Source organism: Ruditapes philippinarum, unplaced genomic scaffold, assembly GCF_026571515.1.
Source record: "Ruditapes philippinarum isolate M1 unplaced genomic scaffold, ASM2657151v2 ctg1750_1_1_1_1, whole genome shotgun sequence".
NCBI lineage: Eukaryota > Metazoa > Mollusca > Bivalvia > Venerida > Veneridae > Ruditapes > Ruditapes philippinarum.
The window spans coordinates 52244-76618 of NW_026856818.1; the positions used below are offsets into that span (position 1 = coordinate 52244).

The window sequence follows — 24375 nt, forward strand, 5'->3', positions numbered from 1 at the left end:
TATGCTTCTGTCACATTATTTTACATAAAGCGCTACTATCTTCAGGTAATATGTATCTTACATTATCTATTTATTTTTTTATTTATTTATTTATTTATTTATTTATGTATTTATTTATTTATTTATTTATTTTAAGACTTTGAAACATTATGTGTCTTATCGATATCGACTATAAATATCAGATGCGATTCAACAATTTGTTTAGTTACAATTTCTGTAAATTCTGCTAAACCGTTTCAATGTTTTGATATTCTGACGAGAAAGGGACGAGAAGTTGTCCGCTCTTTTATTAAGGTTCAATTGGTTTATAAACAAAAATCATTACGCAAACCAAGCGGGCTATCAGTTCACGTCCTATGATATTTTAAAAATACCATCTATAATTCCTTGGAAAAAATTAGTTTAAAGTATGTTCTCCTTTTCGTTTTATGTGTATAACAGAGTTATTCTAATTTTCAAAAAACATGAACGTTTCAAAAACTTTTTATATGCATTACATATTGGAGAAACATTTCGAACTTTTTTTCGAATATACAAATATACCTTGTGGCATTATTCCAAAGTAAGTATTTAATTTCTATTTTCAACTTATTCTACTTGTAATAAAAGGTAATGAGAGAAAAAAGCTAAAACTTGTGCATCGGACAATTCTGACACTGGTACGACTGAACATATTTGCTAATCTCATCTTGCCTGCAAGGTTTGTAAAATTCACTCGACAAATTTTCATCAATATAGAGATAAAAATTCTGAAGTAAATAGCCATAGGCGCAGTGTAAAGGTGAGGTGTTGTTAAAAGTGGTCATATTTGATCTAAAATCATTCACAGTTGAAGCAAATTCTATTAAACCATTTTCAATCGGCCTTTGAGTCTATGTTACTGTAGCAAATGTTTTAAAACTTTCATTTGTTATATTTCCTCAAGATGCAAAAGTTTTGAAAACGATAGATAGATCGATGAAACAGTTTTTAATGACAAACAGGTAACGTAATGTAAATCAGACGGAGTCCATCCATTCAATACTATTTCACCTTACCTGAAAATATAGCGAATAACCTTACGTATGTGAACTCAACAGTGAGTGACATAACATAACTTACATTTTATAAATGATAGTTCAAAGCCTTAATTGTGAGTCACAAAGTTAGAATAAAAGAGTGAGCATGATTTTCTATGGGAATCAAAGCATGTTTCAAAGCTCATCATAAGCAGCTATGAAAATACATTTCTGCCTACAACGGCAGTATTTTCAATTCAGATGCCTATAAATACTTGATTAATATGCAAAATTTTACACAAATATATATCATAATACCAATTGAATTCATCAAGTATCAAAAAAGACATAGTGACTTGATATTTGCATACGTGACATTAAATGATGATTGCATCAATGGCATTTGCTAAACTGTAATCTGATTGTGACAAAATGATAACACTTTTAATACCAATGATAACACCTTTAATACCAATAAAACTGCAGCCAAACATATTTGTAGTTGAAAGGGTGACATAAAATATAAAATTTCTCATATGAGATTGAATTTTAATTGAACTCCTTCAAAAATAAATTTTTCGGTTACATTCACCTCAGACTGTTGTCGTAGCTTGAATGTACGAGCTATGAGTTGTTAAATCATTAACGTATACAAATGTCTTTTCAAGGGGATATTTGGCATAACGTTTGGTCGTCAATTCACAATACCGATTAAGATAACTTCATTTCCAACTTACTTTGTATATCACAGCAAATCCTTCCCTATCTGATAGATTTCTAGTTCCCAGATCACTAACATAATGTTAGTATTGACATAATACCAGTTGTTTATCTAAATAAAATGAATTTGGATATTGCGATATTAAACGGTTGTATTGTGACATTTAACGGTAAGGTAAAAATGGTGCGACATTTAACGTCATCATTGCGATATTTATCGGCAAAATATTTTGAGACATTTAGCGGTGGTTGCCATAGCGCGACTTTAAGTGACATGTTTAGTGTCGTTGCAAAATATAACGCCACGCACAGCTAATCAACAAGTAGTACAAAATCTTAACTGTGCCTTACAACAAATTTATACAAACACATTATGATAGCACAACTATGTTATGACTCATCAGCAAGTCTGCCTCTAAACCCAGGGGTCATGGATACGAACCTTAATCGGGTCACGACAATGTTTCTTCATTTTACAGCAGTACTGGTTGGTTCCGGGAAGCGGACTTGTAAGTGATTTATATAAGTTGAAAGAACTTATTCCGCAATCGAGCTTAAATAAATATGTTTTAAAAACTCTTCTGTAAGAGTCATTCCTTGTTTTATCAATTAAAACACTGATATAGAATTTTTCCATCGAAGTAGCATGAGTGCACAATGTAATTCCAGTAGATATTACCTTTTAGTTTAAGTTGACCTATCATATGAAGTTACCCATTATGGAATTATAGAAAATTGTCAAAACAATACTATATAAAATTCAGAAGTTATTTTATCCATCTTTATTCATGGACAAAAGCTATAAGTAAAAAGATGTATGAAAAATCTTTTTCTAATTAATGTTTTGGTCATTGAGTAGTAGTATGCCTTGTGTAGGTAAACGCGAAAATGCCTTAGCAAATTTTAGATGCACTGGCCATTGACAGATACTTTACTTTTGCTCATTTTGTCTTAAACGAAATGTGTATATTGTTGAAAATGAAGAGCAGCTGTTCAGTGTACAACGACCTCAGACTGATAATACAAGTCATGTAATAACTGGAATGTTATTGTAAACAGCAATGAACGCTTTATTGCTTTATTGCTATTATGTCAGAAATATTGAAAGACATTATCTATGAAGTACAAAATTAATGTAAATTATTCAAGGAAACAATGTATTCAATAAAGATAATAAAGTATTTAACTTTCGATATGCTTAAAGAGCATAAGATTTTATTTTGAGCTTAACGTACAAATAATATTAAAATTTTTAGCCGCTCTCTCTTCTAAAACGAGATACAAAAAGAAATCACAAATTAGATCCGAAAATTTGATCTCTTTGAAGGTAAATGATCATGTAAACATAATGTTCGCAAGGCTTTCATTTCATAACATTTTCTTAATAATTGAAATGGACATGTCGATGTTCCAATCTAAAGAGGACAATTCATCATTTTCGATGTTTATCTATTTTTCAAAAATATATCTAGACTGAATAGTGAATAGTACAGATCACGATCTGACGGCGCTAGTCAAATGGACAGAATGTAAAAAAACGCTTATCCCTGAAGAACGCGCAAAACGGCAAAAATGATAATGTTGCAAGTTTAGTTTAATTGAGTCTGTACATTGATGGTATTCACGCCCTCAAACACCAGCTAACATGTATTTGATATGCAGATTTCACCATTTAAACATAAAAATGATGATGTTTATATGCTGGAACATCGGCGTATATTGTTATGCACCTGGTTTTCCGTCTGTCCGACCGTCTGTTAGCAGTTTAGTTTCTTTCCAGACTGTATCTTTTGAAGCGATAAGAGAAAATTGCAACTGTCTGGCCGAAATGTTGGTTAAAACATATTTTATTGCATATTTTGTAATCATAAATTATAGATACATTTTAACAACCATGCTAACATTATACACGCAATGGATTTTGACGGAAGCACTAGGTGCTTATTAAAGTCAATCTCCATAAATTACAATAACACTAATGCATGGCTGGTAGTTGAGCAAGTAAAGAGCATAAAACAAATGTGTACCATAACCGCTTCTATTGATTGTATATAAAATATTTTTGGGAAAAAAAATCACAAAACTAGGTTATATGGAAAAACACTTACAATATTAGTAATTGATAGATATTTTAGTATAGTATATTAACAAAAAAATAAAGAAAGGGAAGGAGAAGAAGGAAGATTAGGATGAAAACCAACACTTAGAGATGAATAAACAAATTATTGTTCAGCACATATGCAAAACTATTATTATTTTTTTAAGTGTTTACCAGTTTCATAGTTAAGTCGTAGACACTACTTTGCAATATTTACTCGTCATGCAAACCTCCCACTATCCATTAGGTATTTTTTGGACGGCCAGAAATAACTCCGTATTGTCTGATTGAGAAGGAATAACATCCCCAAACAGGAGAGTATGATGAGAGACATTTTGAGTGATTTGATGGCACGATAAAGATGACGTCATTTTACCGTTATGAATTATTTTGTAATTCATTCGCTGCTGAATGAAAGTAGTTACGGTTGTAATGATATAAATTTTCACTTTTGTGAGAAGTCATGTACGGTGGCAACTATAAAAGTGACATAGCGATAGTTGTTTTCAGGTTTTCCACAATGACAAAGGGGAGATTGGACTATATTACCAGTGAAAAGGTGATGATTTAGTTTGCTACAATTCATGCGAAGCCCAGCATGTAAGACCTGTGCCAATTGTGATCCGCTGTAATAATAAGCGGGCGTACTATACTATTCCGGACTGGCATAACTTTACTTTTAAAAACTTTTAAAGTGGGTGAATTTCTTACATCTGTTGATAGATTTTTCCAATCACGAACTGTCAAGGGTAAGAAGAATTGTAATATTGGTTAGTTCGGGAATGAACATGTCTCAACTGGTCATATTTTCGTATGTTGTACGAAGACGTTGATGCAATATTTGGGGAGACGAGAAATGTTAACCATAATCTTTTGTACCAATGTAAGGAAATAAAAGCTATTTGGCAGAATTGTTACATTTAACAAGACGACGTGCAGAACAAAAGTTTGAACTCTGAATATTAAGCATGGTCCTGGAGTCAATATTGGCCCCGCCCGGGCGTCACTTGGTTTGTATAGGCTTATGTAGGAAAATTCAAGTCTTATTTTGTGAATCTACAATGCCCGGTGTTTAGATATTTGTCATGCCGCATGCCTTGTAAACTTGTACTAAAGTGATATAAATAATACCGAACAGAACAGTACAGAATTTTATTTACAGACTTATACATAGGTACATCGTCTTGTTTAACAAAAGATTTGATTAAACATAGTCACATGGCATACGAAAATAAACAAATTATAAACGTTCTTAAATAAATAAACAATGATTAAAGAGGACAAACTTTATGCAAGATGATAATTACAAATCAGTTTTGTTAAGTGTTAATAATTGTGTTTCTCAACGATAAAGATTCATGGATATATTTAGATAACTTAATTAAAATACTTTTATTTTGCGTTGAAAGTAGACTTATAGATTTAAACACAGATGGTCTAACATAATAACTTTTTTTAAGATACTGCATTCGAAGACTATTAAAACAAGGGTATACACATATAAAATGGTATTCATCTTCTATGTCAAATGTATTGCAACATAAACAATATCGTTGATCACGAGGTGTATTATTCCTATTGTATATCCCAGTCTGTATTCTTAAAGGATGTACAGATAATCATAATCTACAAACATTATATCTATATTTACGAGGCAGAATATCAAGATAACTTTCATAACCAAAATTAAGCTTAAACTTCTTGTAATTAAACAAAACTGGGCTACGTTCTAACGTAGCTGTCCATTCTTGTATATAAATGTCTATAACTCTGCTTTTAAAAATGATAGGGAACACTTTTGCATCAACGCAATTTTCATTAAAAATTTCAGCAAAACCATAATTACAGAATAGTTTTTAACATTTGAAACCCAATTGCGGTGTCCTTTATTACAATCCAATAAACCATCTTCATACATAGTTTTTAAAACAATATTATCAGTGTTTTTCAACTTACACCAAAACTTGACAATTCTAACGTAACGAGTCACATACAGCGGATAACGCCCCAACTCACCATAAACTGCAGCAGAACAAGTATTCGCTCTAACATTAAGCAAACGTTTACAAAATTTTAAGTGGATTCTTTCCAAATCTTTAGATTTCGTGTATCCCCAAATTTCAGACCCGTATCCTAAAATAGACTCAATGAAAGCATCAAATAATTGACATAATATTTTAGGTTTGAGATCAAACTTTTTACAATTATAAAACAAAACATTAAGAGCTTTTAAAGCTTTCCCTACCAAGTGTTCTTCGTTAAGCGAAAAATTACCTGTATGATTAAAAACAGTACCTAAATAATAAAAATCATTCACAACTTCTAAAATTTGGCCATCATAGGTCCAGTTCTCATTTTGTAATAACCCCCCTCGTTTTCGAAAAACCGTTACTTTTGTTTTGCTTGTATTTACTTTTAATCCCCAAGAGGAGCAATATGAATGTAAAAGATCCAAATGGTTTTGCAGTTCCAATGGTGACTTGCCTAAGATGGCCATATCGTCAGCAAATAACAATAAAAACAAAATAACATCATCAAATGACAGTCCTGATTCTTAACCAGTTTGCAAATATAGCTCTAAATCCTCTACAAAGAGAGATATAAAATTGGTGAAATTACCTCCCCTTGACGTAATCCAATAGCATAATAAAAATAATCAGAATAATAATCGGCAAGCCTCGTTACCGCCCACCTCGGGACGGATATTCCGATCCGAACCGCAAAGTATGACAGATATTATTAACATATACACGAGCTATCACTAAGATAGACGTCATTGTTAAAAGTACAACATTTACCAAATAATGGATCTGCTACATTGCGTAACACAGATGTAAAACTATTTAAAACACTATTTACACAGTCACGGTTGGTAAAATCAATATTATCAATAATTCTGTTAAACTCAGGCAATTTTGCAATAAGACCACTGCGAAATTCATTTCTACGGTCACTATTCCATTTAAACATAATTTCTTGACTTTTTTCGCACTTTTTTTGAATACTTTTAACACGATATTGAAAAATATAAAGGTGTATGGTCAGGTCACTTCATTCATTTGTAGACTGAATGGTAAAATTTTGTATGGACTCACTGGTTAATAAATAATCAATCACCGATGCGCCTCTGGATGAGACGTACGTATATTTACATGTCTCGCCAATTCTACCGTTAACTATTCGTAGACATGAAGATTTGCATAGATCAAGGAGTTTAATACCTTGACTGTTACTAATTTTGTCTACAGAGGTCCGGAAAAGATGTTCATCAGGAATATAGTCATAATCGTCTGTATATGAATTTAAACAATCGTGTGTATTAAAATCATGCTTATTACCAACTCTGCTATTATAATCGCCTACAATATATATCGAACCTTGCTGACTGAAGACGGAAATATCGTTTTCTAAAAGTTCAAATAAATCAGTATTAAAAACATTATATGCAGATCAATCCTCACAACATATATATACACCGCAAATATATATATATCATTTTCAATGATCTAGCTTTAACCATATAATAGTATCACAATGATTTTTTACAATTTCAATGCCATCATTTAACCAGTTGGTAAATATTGGCCCCGCCCTCGGGGAGGGGGGATACTTGATTTATAAAATCTTTAAGGAAACCATTTAAGTCTTATTTTGTGAAACTACAATGCCCAGAGCTTAGATATTTGGCATGTAACAATATCTTGTGGATTGCCTAACAATTTATATAAACCAAGGATTAATATTTGCAATGCCCTAATGATCACTTTATTAACATAGATAAATTTAGGAAAATACATTAAATTCTTATTTGGCAAAACTACTATGCTGAGAGTTGAAATAGTTGGTGTGTAGCATTACATTGTGGACCTCCACGAAATTCCCCCTTGGGTCAGTATTGACACCGACCCGATGCCATGTGGGTCACATACTTGTGTTGATTGATGAATTAGAAAATGCATCAACTTTTAGTGTTAAAAACAACAAAGTTCACATTTTATATATTTATAGCATGTAGCATAGCCTAATAGATGTTTATAAAAGTTTAATCAATCACCAGTGAGTCAAGATGCTCTCATCCCGGGGGTTATTTAGTATTTCAAAGATAATTAAGATAAAAAAATGTTGGTAAAGTTAAATCGGGAGCTGCATCCTGTGAATGTTTCCTTTGCCTTGTTGATCTTTGTTCTCGCTTATTTTTATGAATGCGTCTCTTCCCAAACTGAAAGATTATTTCTGATTTCTCAAACAAAGTTCGTTCGTGAGTATATTAACCGGCCTTTGCGGTGCTCTTGTTTTAATTTAGAAACATAAGCATAGATATTTGAAAGGCCAAAAACTAATTATTGTCAGATGTCAGAAATACCAAAATATTGTATTGCCTTCTGTCAGAAAAGCAAAAACATTTTTTGTCAGATACTTGAAAGGTCAAATCATTTTCTTTCCAGATGTCTGAAGAAAACGAAACATTATCTTTGTTGGAAATGCCAAATTTCTCACAAGATGTTAAAATGGCTGAAACATTGGAAAGGTATGTAGGATAACATAAGCAGTAAAGGACAGTCATAGCGATTGTCGGGATGGAGACAAAAGAGATTTTCCCTAATGGAATACATTGCCCGTTCTTATATCTGTATATGTTTGAGTTGACAACTCAAACAAAAACAAAAATAAATGGTGAAAAACCAAATGTTTACAAAAACAAACCACGGCCATACTCATTCTGACATGACTAATAAAGTAACATTGAAACATTTTTTTTTATAATTATTATTTTTGCAAATTTTTGCGTTGTTATAATACATTTAGATGGAAATACTTAAGCGACATTTTCCTTCTACACAATGCTCCCTTTCAGATTAAAAACACATTCATCATGATATAAGTATTTAATCCAAGTCTTGATCTGATGTATCTTTTTGATTTCGGGCATATTGCCTCCTACCTGTTACTGAAACAGTTCATGCTGTTCATTCTTCTAAAACTTTCTATAGTTCATAGCTACTTCTTTGCGTTGAAATCTGAAATCGGGTAAAATTGTTCAAACCATTCAGTAATGAAATTTATAAAAAAAAAAATATACGCATACTTTTAAGATTCTAACACAGGTTGAAACAAAATCGTAAGCAGTAAATCAAGTTATTCTAAAATAAGAAAGTTCTACAAACGAAAGGTCAGATAAAATCTGTGTGTTTATGTCTGTGATAAAACTATATTTTGTACAGTAGATAAAAAAAGCTTATACATTTTTCGAGAATGTCCTTACCTTCTGGGCGGCAAAGAAGTAGAATTGTTTTCTCAGATTTTTTCATTAAGGAAACTGCTTCACGATGAGACGCCTTAGTTACATCTACGTTGTTTATCTATTAAAATAATTGGTAAATGATGAAAATAAGTAACACCAGTCAGAAATATTATAAAAAATAATTAATATTTCGCAATATGTCCAACATTTTTGAAAGTCCTGTGAAGTGGTGTTCGTTCAGAAAGAGACAAGTTAACAAATTTGAGATATTTCTATGAAAAAATATATCATTCGAAGCATTTTCCGGTCATGAAAATCTAATTCTGTAAGTTTGGGAAAATAATTAAAATGTTTTATCTAAAAGTATCTAAGTTATGTCAAGATATCGCTTGTTTGTATTAAATGTTATCTTTGAAATATGCGACAGGATTGTCCCTCTTTGTTTTGAATTATTTCTTTTTTCCCTTTTTTTGTTATGCATACATATCTTACTTTGAAATTCTATCACTGAAATTACTTTTCCACCTCCAAGTATCAGTTTGCAGCACAGTCTGATTTTTATTCAAAGAATCATCTGGTACGGAAAAACACGAAATGCAAAGTATTAATAGTTATAAACTCCTAACATTCGTTCATATTTAACCTTTTGTCCTTTATTATGTAAGATAGGTCTCGCTATGGGAAGGTTATAAGATTAAATCCAAGGAAGAGCGATACGAGACAGAACGTTTAACCGTTATGGGAATACTTTACCCGACAACATCACAGCACACAGGACTACCCAAAAGGTACCCATTTGGGAACCGGAAAGAGTTACGGGGCTTTTCTAAAGGGTCCAGGATCTTGACAACATGGTTTTCATTTAAATATTTAAAAAAATATATATGAATACTGAGGAGGCTTCGTCTTATAAGTTACGCGCTATTTCAAAGTGAATCAGATGTCAAAATATCCATACTAAAAAGAAGCCAATAAAAACAGTATAACATTCTTATTATCGTCAAGAATGCTCAATTTTCTCGTTGATTTATGAGTTCTTTCGCTTTATGATCTTATCTTAATACAATTTTTTACTTGATAATAACTACAATTATTACGGTAATACCATTACGGTAATATCACCATTCTTTGAAAACCTGAGTTATTGTAAAAAAAAAAAAGGTTTTGCAAAGTTTGGCTATTTTTATTCCATTTCAATATTTTTTTTTAATTATTTACGCTCTTACCGAAATGATGTTATCTCCAAGCAGTATCTTGTTAGAATTTGCAGCTGGTGTACCAGGTACAACTTTATGTACAAATAGCAGTTGCTTATCACCACCTCCTTTTATTGTTAAACCAAAAACTCCAGAAGCTTTCTCTAGGATAACCGTTCTTAAATACATAATAAATAAATAATTTATTCATAAAACAGATTTTGTTAATCGGCAAATCTCTGTCTCCATTGACAAGATAACGGCAATGACAAACATGTGACAAATAGTTTATTTCTGAATTTCTGAAAGACAATTTGAACATTTTGTTCGAAAATAAATCATACTGATATTTCCATTCACAATTACGATACAAGCTTAACATAAATATGACTTAGATACTTTAACTCAGTGAAACAAATAACCAGTATCTAATTTTTAATCAGCTGTGAAGTAGCCAATGACGGTATAATAGATCGCTGACCTCCGCTTAAGACTATACCATTTGTGGGCAATTAAATCTAATAATATTTTTAATTCATGTTCTCAACAGTATTTAAGAAGACAAAAAGAGACAAAGACACATACCTTGGGTTCCTGATACCCTAAAATAGATAAAGAAGAACTCAAAGTCAGTTCAAAATTTAAAAGAAGAGATCACATTCAGGCCAAAGTTCTATGCCAATATTTCACCATTACTTTAATTATTTTATGAGTATCATTATTGTAATATTACCTTGACATTTAGTGTACAGTTACGAGCTATATTTATCAATCTGATTAAAACCAGCTCCCAAAACGTACACACTGTAGAAAAAAGTATATCTGAACTTAAGTTAGATTGCATTTTGTCAAGCTGTCATCATGTATCCATTTATGAAATAAATTTGACTTTCTAAAACCGCCAATAGGGGACTTAAATAATAATATAATCAATATTTTGTAAAATGCATGCTCACATATTTGTCCAGTTCATCATCTGAAAAACATAACGTATCTTTTTATAAAATGAAACAAAATAAAATTTATGACAATATGAAGACATACTTAGAAAATGCTAAATAGACGATTGTCAAATATTTCCGAATAACGAGCGCTTAATGTGAAATGGCATTTGCGTGTCATTTAAAAAATAAATAGGAATCATTTAGTGCAATTTAATCATTTTTCTTACCTGGACCTCTAAGATATAAGTCACGTCCCTTGCATTTTTCAACTTCTTGTTCAATGTTTTCATTTTTCAGAAACCTATATTTTGTCCCAATAGTCCTTTTGCCAATTTCTATTAAATCTTCTTCTATTTCCTTTAATCGCTTTCTTAACCATAAGGCCATGACAAAGTTACCGGTTGGCTCATTTTTCTCCATGCCGGCCTTAGTTTTCATTGATGATAACTCATCTGTTATATTAGATACTTCTACCTTTAGCTTCCCTAATGCACTCAAGGTATCAGTTTTTATAAAACTGGCCTGTTTGCATGCATCAAATATGAGTTTGTCTATTTTTTCCAGTATCTCTTGCTTAAATCGCTCAGCATCACAAGTGAATTTTACATGTGCAGCTTTCATTTTCGCAATATTTCTATGTATTTCTTTCTCGTATTCTTTAATTTCGTTGCTGCAATTTTCTATTTCTTTAACAACCTCTTCTATATACTCATGTTCGTTTTGTCCCCTTGTCACATCTGATATATATAAAACTTCACATGTTTTATGCTCGTGTATTATGCATTCTCCGCAACCAACTATTTCGTGAGCTTCACAGTAGAAGTTTATTTTCTCTTCAACATGCTTTGGACATTTGTCTATCAATCCTACTGGCTTTATTTTTAAAGCAGATGGTGAACCACAATATGCATAGAGAAACACGTGGTTTCTGCAATGTTTGCCCTTCCGGTGATGTTGAAAACATTTACTGCACATATTCTCTTCACATTCTTTACAACATCCGTCAGCAGTAATGTCGTCTCCATCTTCTGCACACGGTTCACAAACAATATGTCCTTTTCGTCCAGATACTTCCATTTTAGTAGTTAAATTCTCTATGCTATAACGAAACTATAAATACTGTATTTAAAGCTTAAACACATACAACGCTTTACAAGTAAATAATTGAAATATCGATCGATAAATAGTGTACAGGTTAAGGCCTAGGTATTTATATAGACTTTATACAAACTATATTTATCATACTGTAAAGAGTTTCACCTATATTACCCTGGATTAAAACTACGGCGCCTCAACAGTGACAAAACTTTTTTGCACAATCACAACAAGAAAATATATGGCAAACAAATATCCTTTAAATTGGACTAAATAAGGTATTAATACAGGTTCTAACACGACCCGCATTTTCCCTATTGAACATAGAAGAACCGAATGCTATAAAATCACTGTTTGACGTTCTATATTTAGACATGTGACGTAATCATTATACACGTGACGTAACCACGCGCTGACAATAAGTACGGAAACAAATCAGGCGCAATTTTGCTTAATATCAGGTACGGCAGCATTAATTTGTTGATGTCGTGTTAGAATCGAAATAATATATCCAAATCGGTGATTTTATCGCTGGATAACATCACTGTTTGTCGTTCGGATGCGCATTATTATATCACTCGGGCTACGTCCTCGTGATATAATTCCTCGCATCCGAACTCCAAACAGTGATGTTATTGAGCGATTAAATCACAGTTTGGGATATATTATTTCTTATTTTAATACACCTTTCTTTCGTGCATTCACATCGACGTATTTAAAACTCGAGCCCAAAGGCCGACTTATTTAATAAGTCAGATTTGTTTTTTATAATATAACTATCGCGTCCGTCATGGAATTAAGCTTTTTACATTGTGCCCTGAGTCACGCATATTAAAAACAGTGTAACAGCGGCGTATGGTCACAAGACTATATCTATTCCTGCATGTTTTCTTCTACGTTAATTAATACCTGAGAACCCTCAAATATTTTCATTTTAATAGGTAAGAGTACAATTTCCCGAGAGAAAGCGAGGATAGGAAACTAAGAATATCAAATGGAAAAACCTTTTTTCTGAAGTCTATTACAAGTAATTTTTACTAGCTATTTATAGGGGGTTATACTTGTGCTGACATGTAGTACATATTTCTAATAAATCAGGAGGTGAATAAGTATATCCTTTCACTCAAAGCAATACATTTGAATCCTACCAAGAAAGATACATTTCTCTATGTGTTAAAGCTTTCCAGTCAGCCTTACTTTTTCTAGAACAGATCAGAAATTTCATTAGTTTATGCGAATTTATTTAAATTTGATTGTGCTGAAAACTAGCTTATATAACAATCTTTATGTCACAGGGTCATTTGTCATTATATATACCGTTCCTGGAACCAACCAGTACTATGCAGGATATGTATAGTTTTACGTTAACAACGGCATGCCAGTGACGGGAAATGAACACACGTGACCAACAATCATTAGAGCGTTCACCACTCGACCACACAGTCACGCATTTTACTAATATCACCATGGCATTGAACTTCTTCATCCGGTTAAATAATGAAGCATCATGTAAAAATCTACAAGAAAATTACCAACATCAATTGAAATTATTTAACAGCAACTGACAGAATATTTTTTCTAATATAAGGAAATATCGCGAAAATATTTATTCATTTTTTATTATTATGTACATGTAAATAAAAAATATTTTAAGATTTTGTATAATATGTGTCTTATCGATATCAACGATAAATATCAGATCAAATTCAATCATTTATATAATTACAACTTTTTTTTAATTGTGCAAAATCATTTCAATTTTACCAAGGTTTGATATTCTGATGGTTACCATAGTCGACAAAATTTTTCACACGACTTGAAATACGGACGCATTAATTATCATGTTAAGGATATATTTTACTATCAAATTTACATATAATAAATATTTTTGTTTACTTTAAGATTTATCTTGTCAGTTGTACGGTTTAAAAAAAACATCGCAGATCTTACCACATCATTTAGAATTTTAGACTTTTCTTGAAATCAATAATTTGTTGTAATTTTATATAAAAATGCATAAACGTCTACCATGATTGTAGTTAATATCTAAAATTGGGATATTCGTAAAGCGTTAAACTGAAGTAATGGCGCTATTTGGTTTTCGTAGTACAGTATGTATGGAATGTATTATTTAAATATTTATATAGACCATATTTCAAAATCCATATCGATCGGATTACTTTATAATACAGTTGTTTACGCAAAGCAAGTTGTATGGGATTTAACTTTACTTGTAAAAATTGTTTTCTAAAAGAATATTATATTAATTTAGTACATGTATTGAAATGGCTGTAGCGGAAGGTAATGTTTCTATTTATGAAAAATCTGAAAACGGTAAAGATATTATGTGTAAACCGTGCATTTTTGATGGAAATGTAACAGCAGCTAAAGGCCGTTGTAATGAATGTCAAGAGAACATGTGTACTGAGTGTTTTCAGCATCATCGGAGGGGAAAGATGTGTAGGAACCATACGTTTCTAGATACAGCTTGTATTGATGGTTCGTCGGCTGTGGACGAAGAATTAGGAGGTTTGCAAGATATATGTCCGAAGCATGATCAACAACCTTTGACGTTTTATTGCGCAACGCATCGAGTGATTGGCTGTAGAGACTGCATAATCTTCGAGCATAAAACATGTGAAGTATCATATATATCGGATAAGACGATGAGTTTAGATAATGTAGACAAAAATGAATACTTAGACGAAGCCATAAAAGAGATTGAAAAATGCAGCAACGAAATAAAAGAATACGAAAAGGATATTAAAACAAACATGGACAGTACACACGCTACACATAAAACATTTACCAGAGACGCCGAGAGCTTTAGGAAAACGATAAAGGAAAAGATGGATTACCTGATTTTTGATGCTTGTGAAGAGGCAAACGATACAAAAACCGAGACTTTAAGATGTTTAGAGAAGCTAGAAGTAAATGCATCAAATATGAGAGAAAATCTATCTGCAATGAAAATGACAATGGAGATAGAGAAAAATGATCCAATAAGGTTATTTGTCACGGCAATACGTTCGCGAAAAAAATTGAAAGATATAAAGGAAACTTTTGCTAAATTTGAAAAAAGTAATAGAGCTAGAACATTTACGTTCATAAGACAGGAAACCATAGGAAATGTGATTGAAGGATGTAAGGGACTTGATTTAATTCAAAGAATTCCAGGTAAAAAAAATCTTATAATTCTGAACTATATCAAGTAAGATGTCATAAATCGGTTCGAATTTGTAGCACTAAATTTTTCATTGACTTGAATCATGTCTTTCACGACCTGTTTTTCGAGTTGTTTTATTAAAGATTCTTTCCTTCCATTCCAGTTGCCGAACATGACAAGCGAAACGTAAGTCCTTGAACACCTCTATGTTTAAGATGTTTGATTTTCTTTCCCCAATTTTTCTTTCAAGCATGTAAGTTATCAAAATGGCGTTAGCATAGTCGTTATATTAGATAAAGTTGGAAAGAGCTTTATATACATCACTATAATTATAAAGTTAGAAAATTTAAGTTGTATTGTAATTTTTTCTACAGTTTGCTTAAAACAATTTAGTTATTTTATTTTTTTTTCACAGGTAAACAGAAAACCTAGGTATGTATTGTTGACCTATTCCTTATTATTAAAAAAATATATTTTGTCAACATTTTGTAAGACACAATTTATTAAAGCAAATGCCAGTCAACCATATCAACAACTTAAGCTACAGTCTCACTGACATCCCGGCAGAGCCCAGGAAGATGTCAGGGGTACGACCAGGGACAACCGGGGTATATCTGTTACTCTCCCGGCAACGTCCGGGAAGATCGGGGAACATCCGGCATTCGACCCCGGATGGGATAAAATATTTAATAGTACCGGGGTGGTCAGGGATGATCCGGGAAGTATAGCTTTGCCGGTTTCATCCTAAGCTATGCCGGGAACAACCAGTGTCTTCCCATTTCTCTTCTATCCAGTTTTGCATAAGAATTTTTCAGAAAATCATCATGAATCACTATTCTGGAATAAAAGATATTATATTAAATAAAAATTATGTATCAATGTTATCATTTTCGCGCATTTTCTATCCACCAGGGTTCTACCGGGGCTCTACCTGGATCGTCCTGGGCTCTGCCTGGATCGACCGGGGCTCTGCCTGGGTCAACTTGGGCTCTTCCGGCGTCATCCGGGAACGACAGGGGAAGCACCGGCATGAACCGTAGCTTCACCTGGGCTCTGCCTTGATGATCCGGAGCGCATCCTGGATGGTTAGTTGGGAATTACCGTAGTGCTGCCGGGTTTAGTGTGACTGGAACAATATTTTCTACCCCGGATCGTCCCGGATCATCCCGGTAACTTACGGGGATGGTCCTGGGCTCTGCCGGGAGTAAGGGAGACCGCAGCTTTATCGCTGTTCAAACAAGATATTAATATGCATTCATACAAATTCATTTATATTGAGAACTATTCTGTTTCCATCGTACTTTAAGCTCAGGCGATTATATGATCAATTAGTAAAAAATGTAACAAACTAATTGTAACATAGTGTCATGCATGCATACGTTTCTTTATACAGGATATTGAATGAGTATATGTTTAATACTGAATTTATAGAACGGGTTAAATAAAATCATAGTATGCGAGTCTCCGGCGAGCATTATTTTATTTTGTTCAACGAGTTCAATAAATTTAGTATTGAATATACACGAATATAATATTCTATTTATCACATATATAAAATAAGAATGGTAAACTGTTAAAAAGAGTCATTTTTTATTGACGCGCCTATAGTGTAACGCTCACATTAGCGCTATAACGCGCGTTTATATTATGAGTTATAAAAGATTTTGACAGGTTATATGGTGTCAAAAATCTGTATAACTTACATTATAACATAATACATGTATGCTATATATTTCAGAACTGTGATGACTGATACGTGTGTAAGGCTTTGATAAAAGACAAAGAAAAGATTTATCTGCTTTGACATAAATATTTAATAAAGAACTTTATTCATTGATATCATGCGTTAAAATTACCTACGTTAAATTTTATTTGAAGCCTCCCTCCTATAAAGTTGACATCAAAGCATTCACTTGTACACGGGAGAGTAGCGCCCCTCTTAAACATCATGGTCGTTACACGGATTGCAGTTGATGGTCTAACTAAAACATTAAACATGAAAATGATTGTGTCAATGTCTTCAAGAAACAATTTCAAAATTTCCATTTTCCTTCAAAGAAGGTGGTAACTGTAAAATTTTCTAGCACAATGTTTTGAATTGCTTTAATCAATAAAGATATTTTCTACTTTCTATGTTTAAAATTCTGTCAAAAGCATTCAAAATGTTTCAATATCACACAGACAAATTTATACCATATTTCCAGAATTTCAATAAATATCGTATCAAGCATCATTTGTTTTTCTTGCAATTGTACATGTTTCATCTTAATAAGTATCTTACTTAAGATAAGACATGTCTTTCCCCCAAAAAACATCCGTTTTTACTTGAATTTTAGTTTCAATGTTCTTAAGCACCAGTCTTTGACTGCATAAGTACTAGTAATTATATGAAATCATTTTTGACATTCAATAAAATTTATATACTTGATGTAGGAAATTGTCTGCTTACATAACTACATGTAATATAACTAGGCTTAACAATACTTTAAATTCCGGCGAAAATAGAAGAGTGCGAGCTGCTGAACAACCGGCCTTCGACCTTCAATGTGTGCAGGGATATCCGACAGCATGTTAAAATATTACTTACAGCGGAAACTATAATACATGTAATAATAATAATAATTATAATAATAATAATAATAATAATAATAAATGATTGCATGTATTTGTATGTGTATGTTTTGTATTAGATTTGTGTTTGAGCAAATCCATAAGTTCATCCACCCTAGAAAATACGAAATTGTCGGCTATAACATGTGAGGTGTGCGGAACAAATTTAAAACAAAATTGATAGCTTAGTAAAACGCCTAATGATTATTTGATACATTGACTTTTAACAAATAGATCATGAGCAATAGAAAAATGCTTCATCATAATTTAATTGCATAGATCAATGAAAAATAAATGATTTGTTTTCGATTAAAGATGTTAATAGTATTATTTTGGAATGTTGACAGCAATTATAGAGTGGTACAGATGTGACATTTGTGCTTTTTTATTTATCTCGTGCGAACGAGATATTATGTCGCGGCCATAAGTTACTAAGTGGTGCTCATGAGAAACTATGTCATGGTCACGAGTTACTAAGTCGTGGGAACTAGATACTATGTCGTGGCCTCAAGTTACTAAGTCGTGCGCACGAGATAATTAAGTCGTGCGCACATGATAATTAACCAATCAGCTTACACTATATATATGAATTGTCTTACCTTACTATAAATGTGCCATAGGACAATGCTGTCCCGTCTTCACCCGTCTGTCACTGTGCAATATATAAAAGTTATTGATACGACAATGATTTTACATTTAGCGTCATTGTGACCTTGATTTGTGACCCAATGCCCTTAAAATTATTAGTTGTCACAGGTTAAATTAATCATGGCTTATTTCTTCTCAAGTTATTCATCAGACAAGGATTTTACATGAAGTGTCATGGTTACTTTGACCTTTAACCTAAAAACATCAATGAAGACCATCTACTGGCCATGGACAATATCCCTACCAAATAAAATAATCAAGGGCTTATTCCTTCTCAAAGTATCATATGACCGTTAGTACGTACAAGCTGATCATCCATATCAGAGGATGGTCCCTACAAAGGGCCAGAACTTAGTCAAAGTTAAAGTCTGATCTATGTGCCTTCGATAGTGATCTCCTAATATGATCCTAAAGATATGTATCAAACTTAAAGTGGATGCCTTCAGTGGTTTCAAAGATTAATGTTGCATGTAAAACTTAAACCAGGATTTTTGCAGTTTAAAAAAGTTCATAAAAAAAAAAATATATATATATATATATATATATATATATATATATATATATATATATATATATATATATATATATATATATATATATATATATATATATATATATATCGTGTTATCTGATTGGTTAATCATCTCGTGCGTAATTATCTAGTTGGCACGACATACTTACTTGTGCCAACAACTCAATTTTCTCGTGCGCACGTCTTAGAAAAACTCGTTGCCACGACATAGTATTTCGTGCGCAGCACTTATCACGACATAGTAACTCATGGCATCGACATAGTATCTCGTGCGCACTACTAAATTGTCTCGTTCCGACGACTTAGTAACTCGTGACCATTACATAGTATCTCGTGGGCACGACTACAATGGACTAAGTAACTCGTGGCCACGACATAGTATCTCGTGCGCACGAGATAAATAAAAACACACACATGTCACCTTTGTGCCACAGTAGATAATGGACGTTTAGTTTGTTAGTTTTCGCATGTCTTGTCATACTACACAACATTTAGGCGTGTCTGTGTTCGACAATTTTACGTGTATGATGAAGAACACAAACTATTGAATGACCATTGACATTGGAATGGATTTTAAAAACTATTTTAATGAGATTTTCATGCAATTCACATTTACCTTTGAAGCCCATGATCAAATTGTTGGTAGAATATGGAGAAAAATTCGAAAAACAATGCAAAACAGGGCTTTTTTCCCTATTAAAATTTTATCATTAAAATGCATAACATGACTAGTGTCCATAACTTGCCCCTCACCACTGTGGGTTAGAATCCCTCCAGGGACATAGGATTATTTCATGAAACTAGTTTACGTAACGTCTGTGGTTGTACTCAAGAGGTGTTCTGAACAATCGCTATGTGACCTTACTGTGTTGCTGTATATTTTAATGTCTAAAAACTAATCACGAGTTTGCATTTCCTAATTACAAGTTTTATTAACTTATTAGGATAATTAAAAATCATATTTGTTATTTTTGTTAATAAGCTAACTAGAAGGTACAAAGTTTAAATTAGGTTTCTATTTTGTATTTAGTCTTTCGAGGCTGCTAATTAATTAATTCTCAATTTTTATTTTTTTTTTTTTATTTCTCATAATTAGGCTTTTAAAACTTCTTATTACGAGATACAAATTGTTCAAAGGTTTATTTTTCCTAATTATGAGTTAAATGTCCTATTTAGTTGTAACTGGTAGTAACAAATTGTAACAAGTTTTTTATCTCTCCTATTTAGGAGAATCAAAGTCCTAATTAGGCTTTTATAGCTGTAAATTAAAAGTGAAAAGGTCTTTTTAGACTTTTAGACTCTTAAAACTCCTAAACAGAAGTAACAAAGTCATTATTCGGTTTTTAAAACTCATTTTTACGATTTCAACGGTTTTTTACGATAATTCAGAATTTTCCCAGGCGGTTCAATACCAAAACACATTTGAAAACGTTGTCATTGTATTAGAGATTTTCGACCATGCGACCACATACATGCATCGGGAACATGTTGTAAGGAAAGTGACCGTGCGACCACATACACGCATCACAAGATTCCACTTCTCTTATGAGAAAGGGATAAAGCGTTATCCGCCCTTTCACTAAAGGGCAGACTTTAAAAATATGCCATTTTCACATCGTTTATAGATGAGGTGCACGTGGCTAATTTTCACAGACGTCTCTTGAATTGGTTTTTATACAACAATAGTAGTACAAACCAAGCGGGATATCAGTTTACGTCCTTTTTAAGTCCGCTTTGAAATCGAAAAAAAGATAACATCTAATTTCTTGAAAAAAGTTTTTTTCTCCTATTCATTCTATGTAAGTAAAAGAAATATTATATGTTTGCAAAACATGAACGTTTCACAAACGTTTTATATACATTAAATATTTGAGATATATTTCACACTTTGTTTTGCAAATATTAACATCGGGGCATTTTTAAATTCGACCTGTTCTGCTTGTAATAGTAAAGGTAATGTAATGTGCTGCCAGGGAAAAAAAGATTCAACATACGAGTAATCAGCTAACAATTTCTGTTAAGTGCAAGACTTACTAATGCTATTGAATTTGTAAATTGCACATTACCAGCTTCCATGTTTTTGTGTATTTTTTTTAAAACTATCTATCAGTCTGGTAATATATCAATATAGAAATTTCTAAAGTAAGTCAGCCATAACCTCAGAGCCGGTTCAGTCTGCACGAATGTTCAAGTCTGGTTTACATGTATCTCTATACTGGTAAAAGCATTTTTAAAACCAAATGTATACAAATGTGTTTTATCACCAAAGAGCTCAGTTTATAAAACCGAGTATATGACTTCAATTTCAGCCAATTATTCTGTACATCTCAGCAAATCCTTTCCTGTTTGATAACTAGCCTGTCCCCAGATCACTTACATAACTTTAATATTGACATGATACCAGTTGTGTTATAACATACATTTAGTTATTGCGACATTTAACGGTCATATTGTGACATTTAACGATATGGAAAAACGGTGCGACATTTAACGTCATCATTGCGACATTTAACTTCACAATATTTTAAGACTTTTAGCGGCAAGTGCGACATTTAACGTCGTTGCAACATATAATGAAGCCACATATCTGAATCTACTTTTATTTAATATGTTGCTTTTTAGCAAGTAGTATAGTTACATGTACAGTGATTACACTTTTTTAGTAAAGCAGTCTTATTAATCAGCTACTTTTATGACAGTCAAATAATTTCGAATTCAGTGCTATTTTTCTTCATGTGATAAGCATTTGACATACGCTTAAACCATAATTAATCGATACAAAACTTGTGTTGCCCTTTCTACATAAGGGAAATTTATTCTCCGATTCATAATGTGTCTTTAATGAATGTATAAATATTTACAATCTAAGAAGCACTAAGTACTACTTAACGCAAGCGTATACTCGTTACGTATAAATATTCTTCATTCGTGTAGTTCAGTGGAATCAGTACCCATAGGTTCCGGCGATGCCTTTTTTTGTTACTTTGTGCCGAATCAGAACATCTCGGCTATTATTCATAATACCCTCGGACTAAATATTAATACAGATTTAAAGTAGTTCTGCCATATGGTTTTAAATGTAAATATAAACAGAGGGTGTAATCTTTTAAAATGTATGAATGTTTATATTTGACATCCAAAGGAAAAAAAAGTCTATTTCGGTAAAATTATGATTGCAAATATGTCTGACAATCATACTTAATTTCAAAATGTCCACTAATTTAGTTTGTTAACAAATACGAATAAATTTCGGCCGGAAGACATTTTGTAATTTCGGTTTATTCAACCATAATAAAAAGTATATATAATAATGTACTGTATACTTATATAAACAAATTAACTAAATAAAGATGGACTTTTATTTGTTATATAGGAATAAACTTTCTCAACAAGTCCTAGCATTAAATGACTATTAGTTTCTTAGCATAGGTTAGACCGAAATACCGTATCGGTTCTGTTGTGTCCGAAGTTTGACGGAAGGGGCCGAGAAGTTGCGATTGATTTCTGGCAAACAGTAACATAGTAGGAGGTATTTCTGCATACTTCGACTAATTATAAGATTTTAAACTTTTGTGGAAAGTTTATTCATGTATAAATTATAATGTACAATAAAAAGATTTAGATTAGTTTAGATTTTCGTAAAACATAACAGGAGTAAATATGATAGCTGATTTAGTACACTTTGCGCAGCGGCAACACAACCTATATCGTTATCGCCTTTTCGTATTCTCGTCTTGTTGCTAGCAAAATGCGCCAAACCGTGCCTTGTTGCACTTTTGTCTTGTCGTTCTGTCCCTAGCAAAGCACGCCAAACGGTGCGTTGTCGTGCGGCACGTTGTCGCGATGTCGCCCTGTCGTTTGTCTTATAATATCTATATACAAATAGCTAACTCTTCAATATGAGCCGAACGACATGCGACAACACGCTGCACGACAGGACGACAAGACGAAAGTCCGATAACGTGCCGTTTGGTGACAACACGACGCACAAAACTGTTCCAAATAAGCCACCATAAGTAACAGACATGTGAAAGACAAACGCCATATCTCTATGTCATCGGTGCAATTATAAATAAGATTAAGATACTTAACGGCGTAAAATGAGAACGAAGATCAACAAAACAAGGCATCGGACACAGAAGGTAGTCTCCAACATTACCCAGTCACACCGCAGGATAAGGCAAAAAAAAAATGTTTTGTTATGGTCGCCCTATCCTACCTAAAAATATGCCCGACCTTACCCTTTTTAGGTCTGTCAAAAAGTAATTATTATTAATTAATTAATATTGCATTTCGTCCAAGATGTCATTTGAAGAGTTAGAAATGATGTTTTTGTGCCACTCGGGGACATTATTGGAAGTTTCAATGTCAACATCTAACAATGGCTCATGGACGATTGTCAAGGAGGACAATTTGTATGACTTGTTTTAATACTTCAATTCTTGAAGCACCTATGGATATGTTAGTGTTCATCCGTGCTGTTCTACAGACATTAGCAACTTCGACGAGGGCGATAGCGACAGGAGAATGTTTCTAATTTCTGTAGAACAGCTACAGAAAAAATACTTACATACATATAGTGTCAAGCTTTATTTGGCCTCATTATTATTCACTTTATTATGTCACTTTGCGGTTCTATGAAGTGCCATGAAAAATAGAAGACGACTATATGTGAACGGAATTCGATAAAGTATCGACTTTTGTTCTTCTGTCAAAATTAACGCACAGAATTTTTAAGAAATACAGAGCGTTTTCATTGGATGACAAATAAAGTTGAACACTAATTCAGAATAAGGTGTTATTAAAGAAAATGAATAGCAAATCAGACTAGTAGGAGTCTACCCAAACAAAATATTAAAATGAGACAATTTTTACTTTCCCCACCAACCACTACGGTACAAAACATTTTTTTTAATATCCGACCTACCCTGCTTATTCCTGGTAATTTTTAGGCCAAAAGAGAGAACGCAGTGGTGGGGATGGGAGAGGAGAGATAAAAGTAAACATAGGAAATGACGTTTAAACAAAACTATATCTAGCAGACGACAAAATACGTTTTATTTTTGCAAATATCAAGATTTATGATTATTAAAGCAGGATAAAGGATGCCAAGGTGCACTCGTTTT

At 32.6% G+C, this 24375-nt stretch overlaps 2 protein-coding genes across 2 annotated transcripts; one reads left to right on the forward strand and one right to left on the reverse strand.

Moving 5' to 3' along the window:
* Window positions 1-6912: 6912 nt before the first annotated feature.
* Window positions 6913-12391, reverse strand: LOC132747785 (E3 ubiquitin-protein ligase TRIM45-like). The gene is made up of 6 exons (XM_060737281.1): window positions 11426-12391; window positions 11211-11230; window positions 10840-10856; window positions 10285-10432; window positions 9080-9176; window positions 6913-8834 (listed from the first exon to the last, which is right to left on the reverse strand). Exons 1-6 carry the CDS (start codon window positions 12273-12275, stop codon window positions 8815-8817), a joined length of 1152 nt encoding a protein of 383 aa, XP_060593264.1. The 5' UTR covers window positions 12276-12391; the 3' UTR covers window positions 6913-8814.
* A 2065-nt stretch (window positions 12392-14456) lies between these two features.
* LOC132747782 (E3 ubiquitin-protein ligase TRIM45-like) lies at window positions 14457-17575 on the forward strand. The gene is made up of 4 exons (XM_060737277.1): window positions 14457-15470; window positions 15623-15645; window positions 15875-15891; window positions 17198-17575. The coding sequence occupies exons 1-4, from the start codon at window positions 14579-14581 to the stop codon at window positions 17229-17231; spliced, it is 966 nt and encodes a 321-aa protein (XP_060593260.1). The 5' UTR covers window positions 14457-14578; the 3' UTR covers window positions 17232-17575.
* The last annotated feature ends 6800 nt before the right edge of the window (window positions 17576-24375 follow it).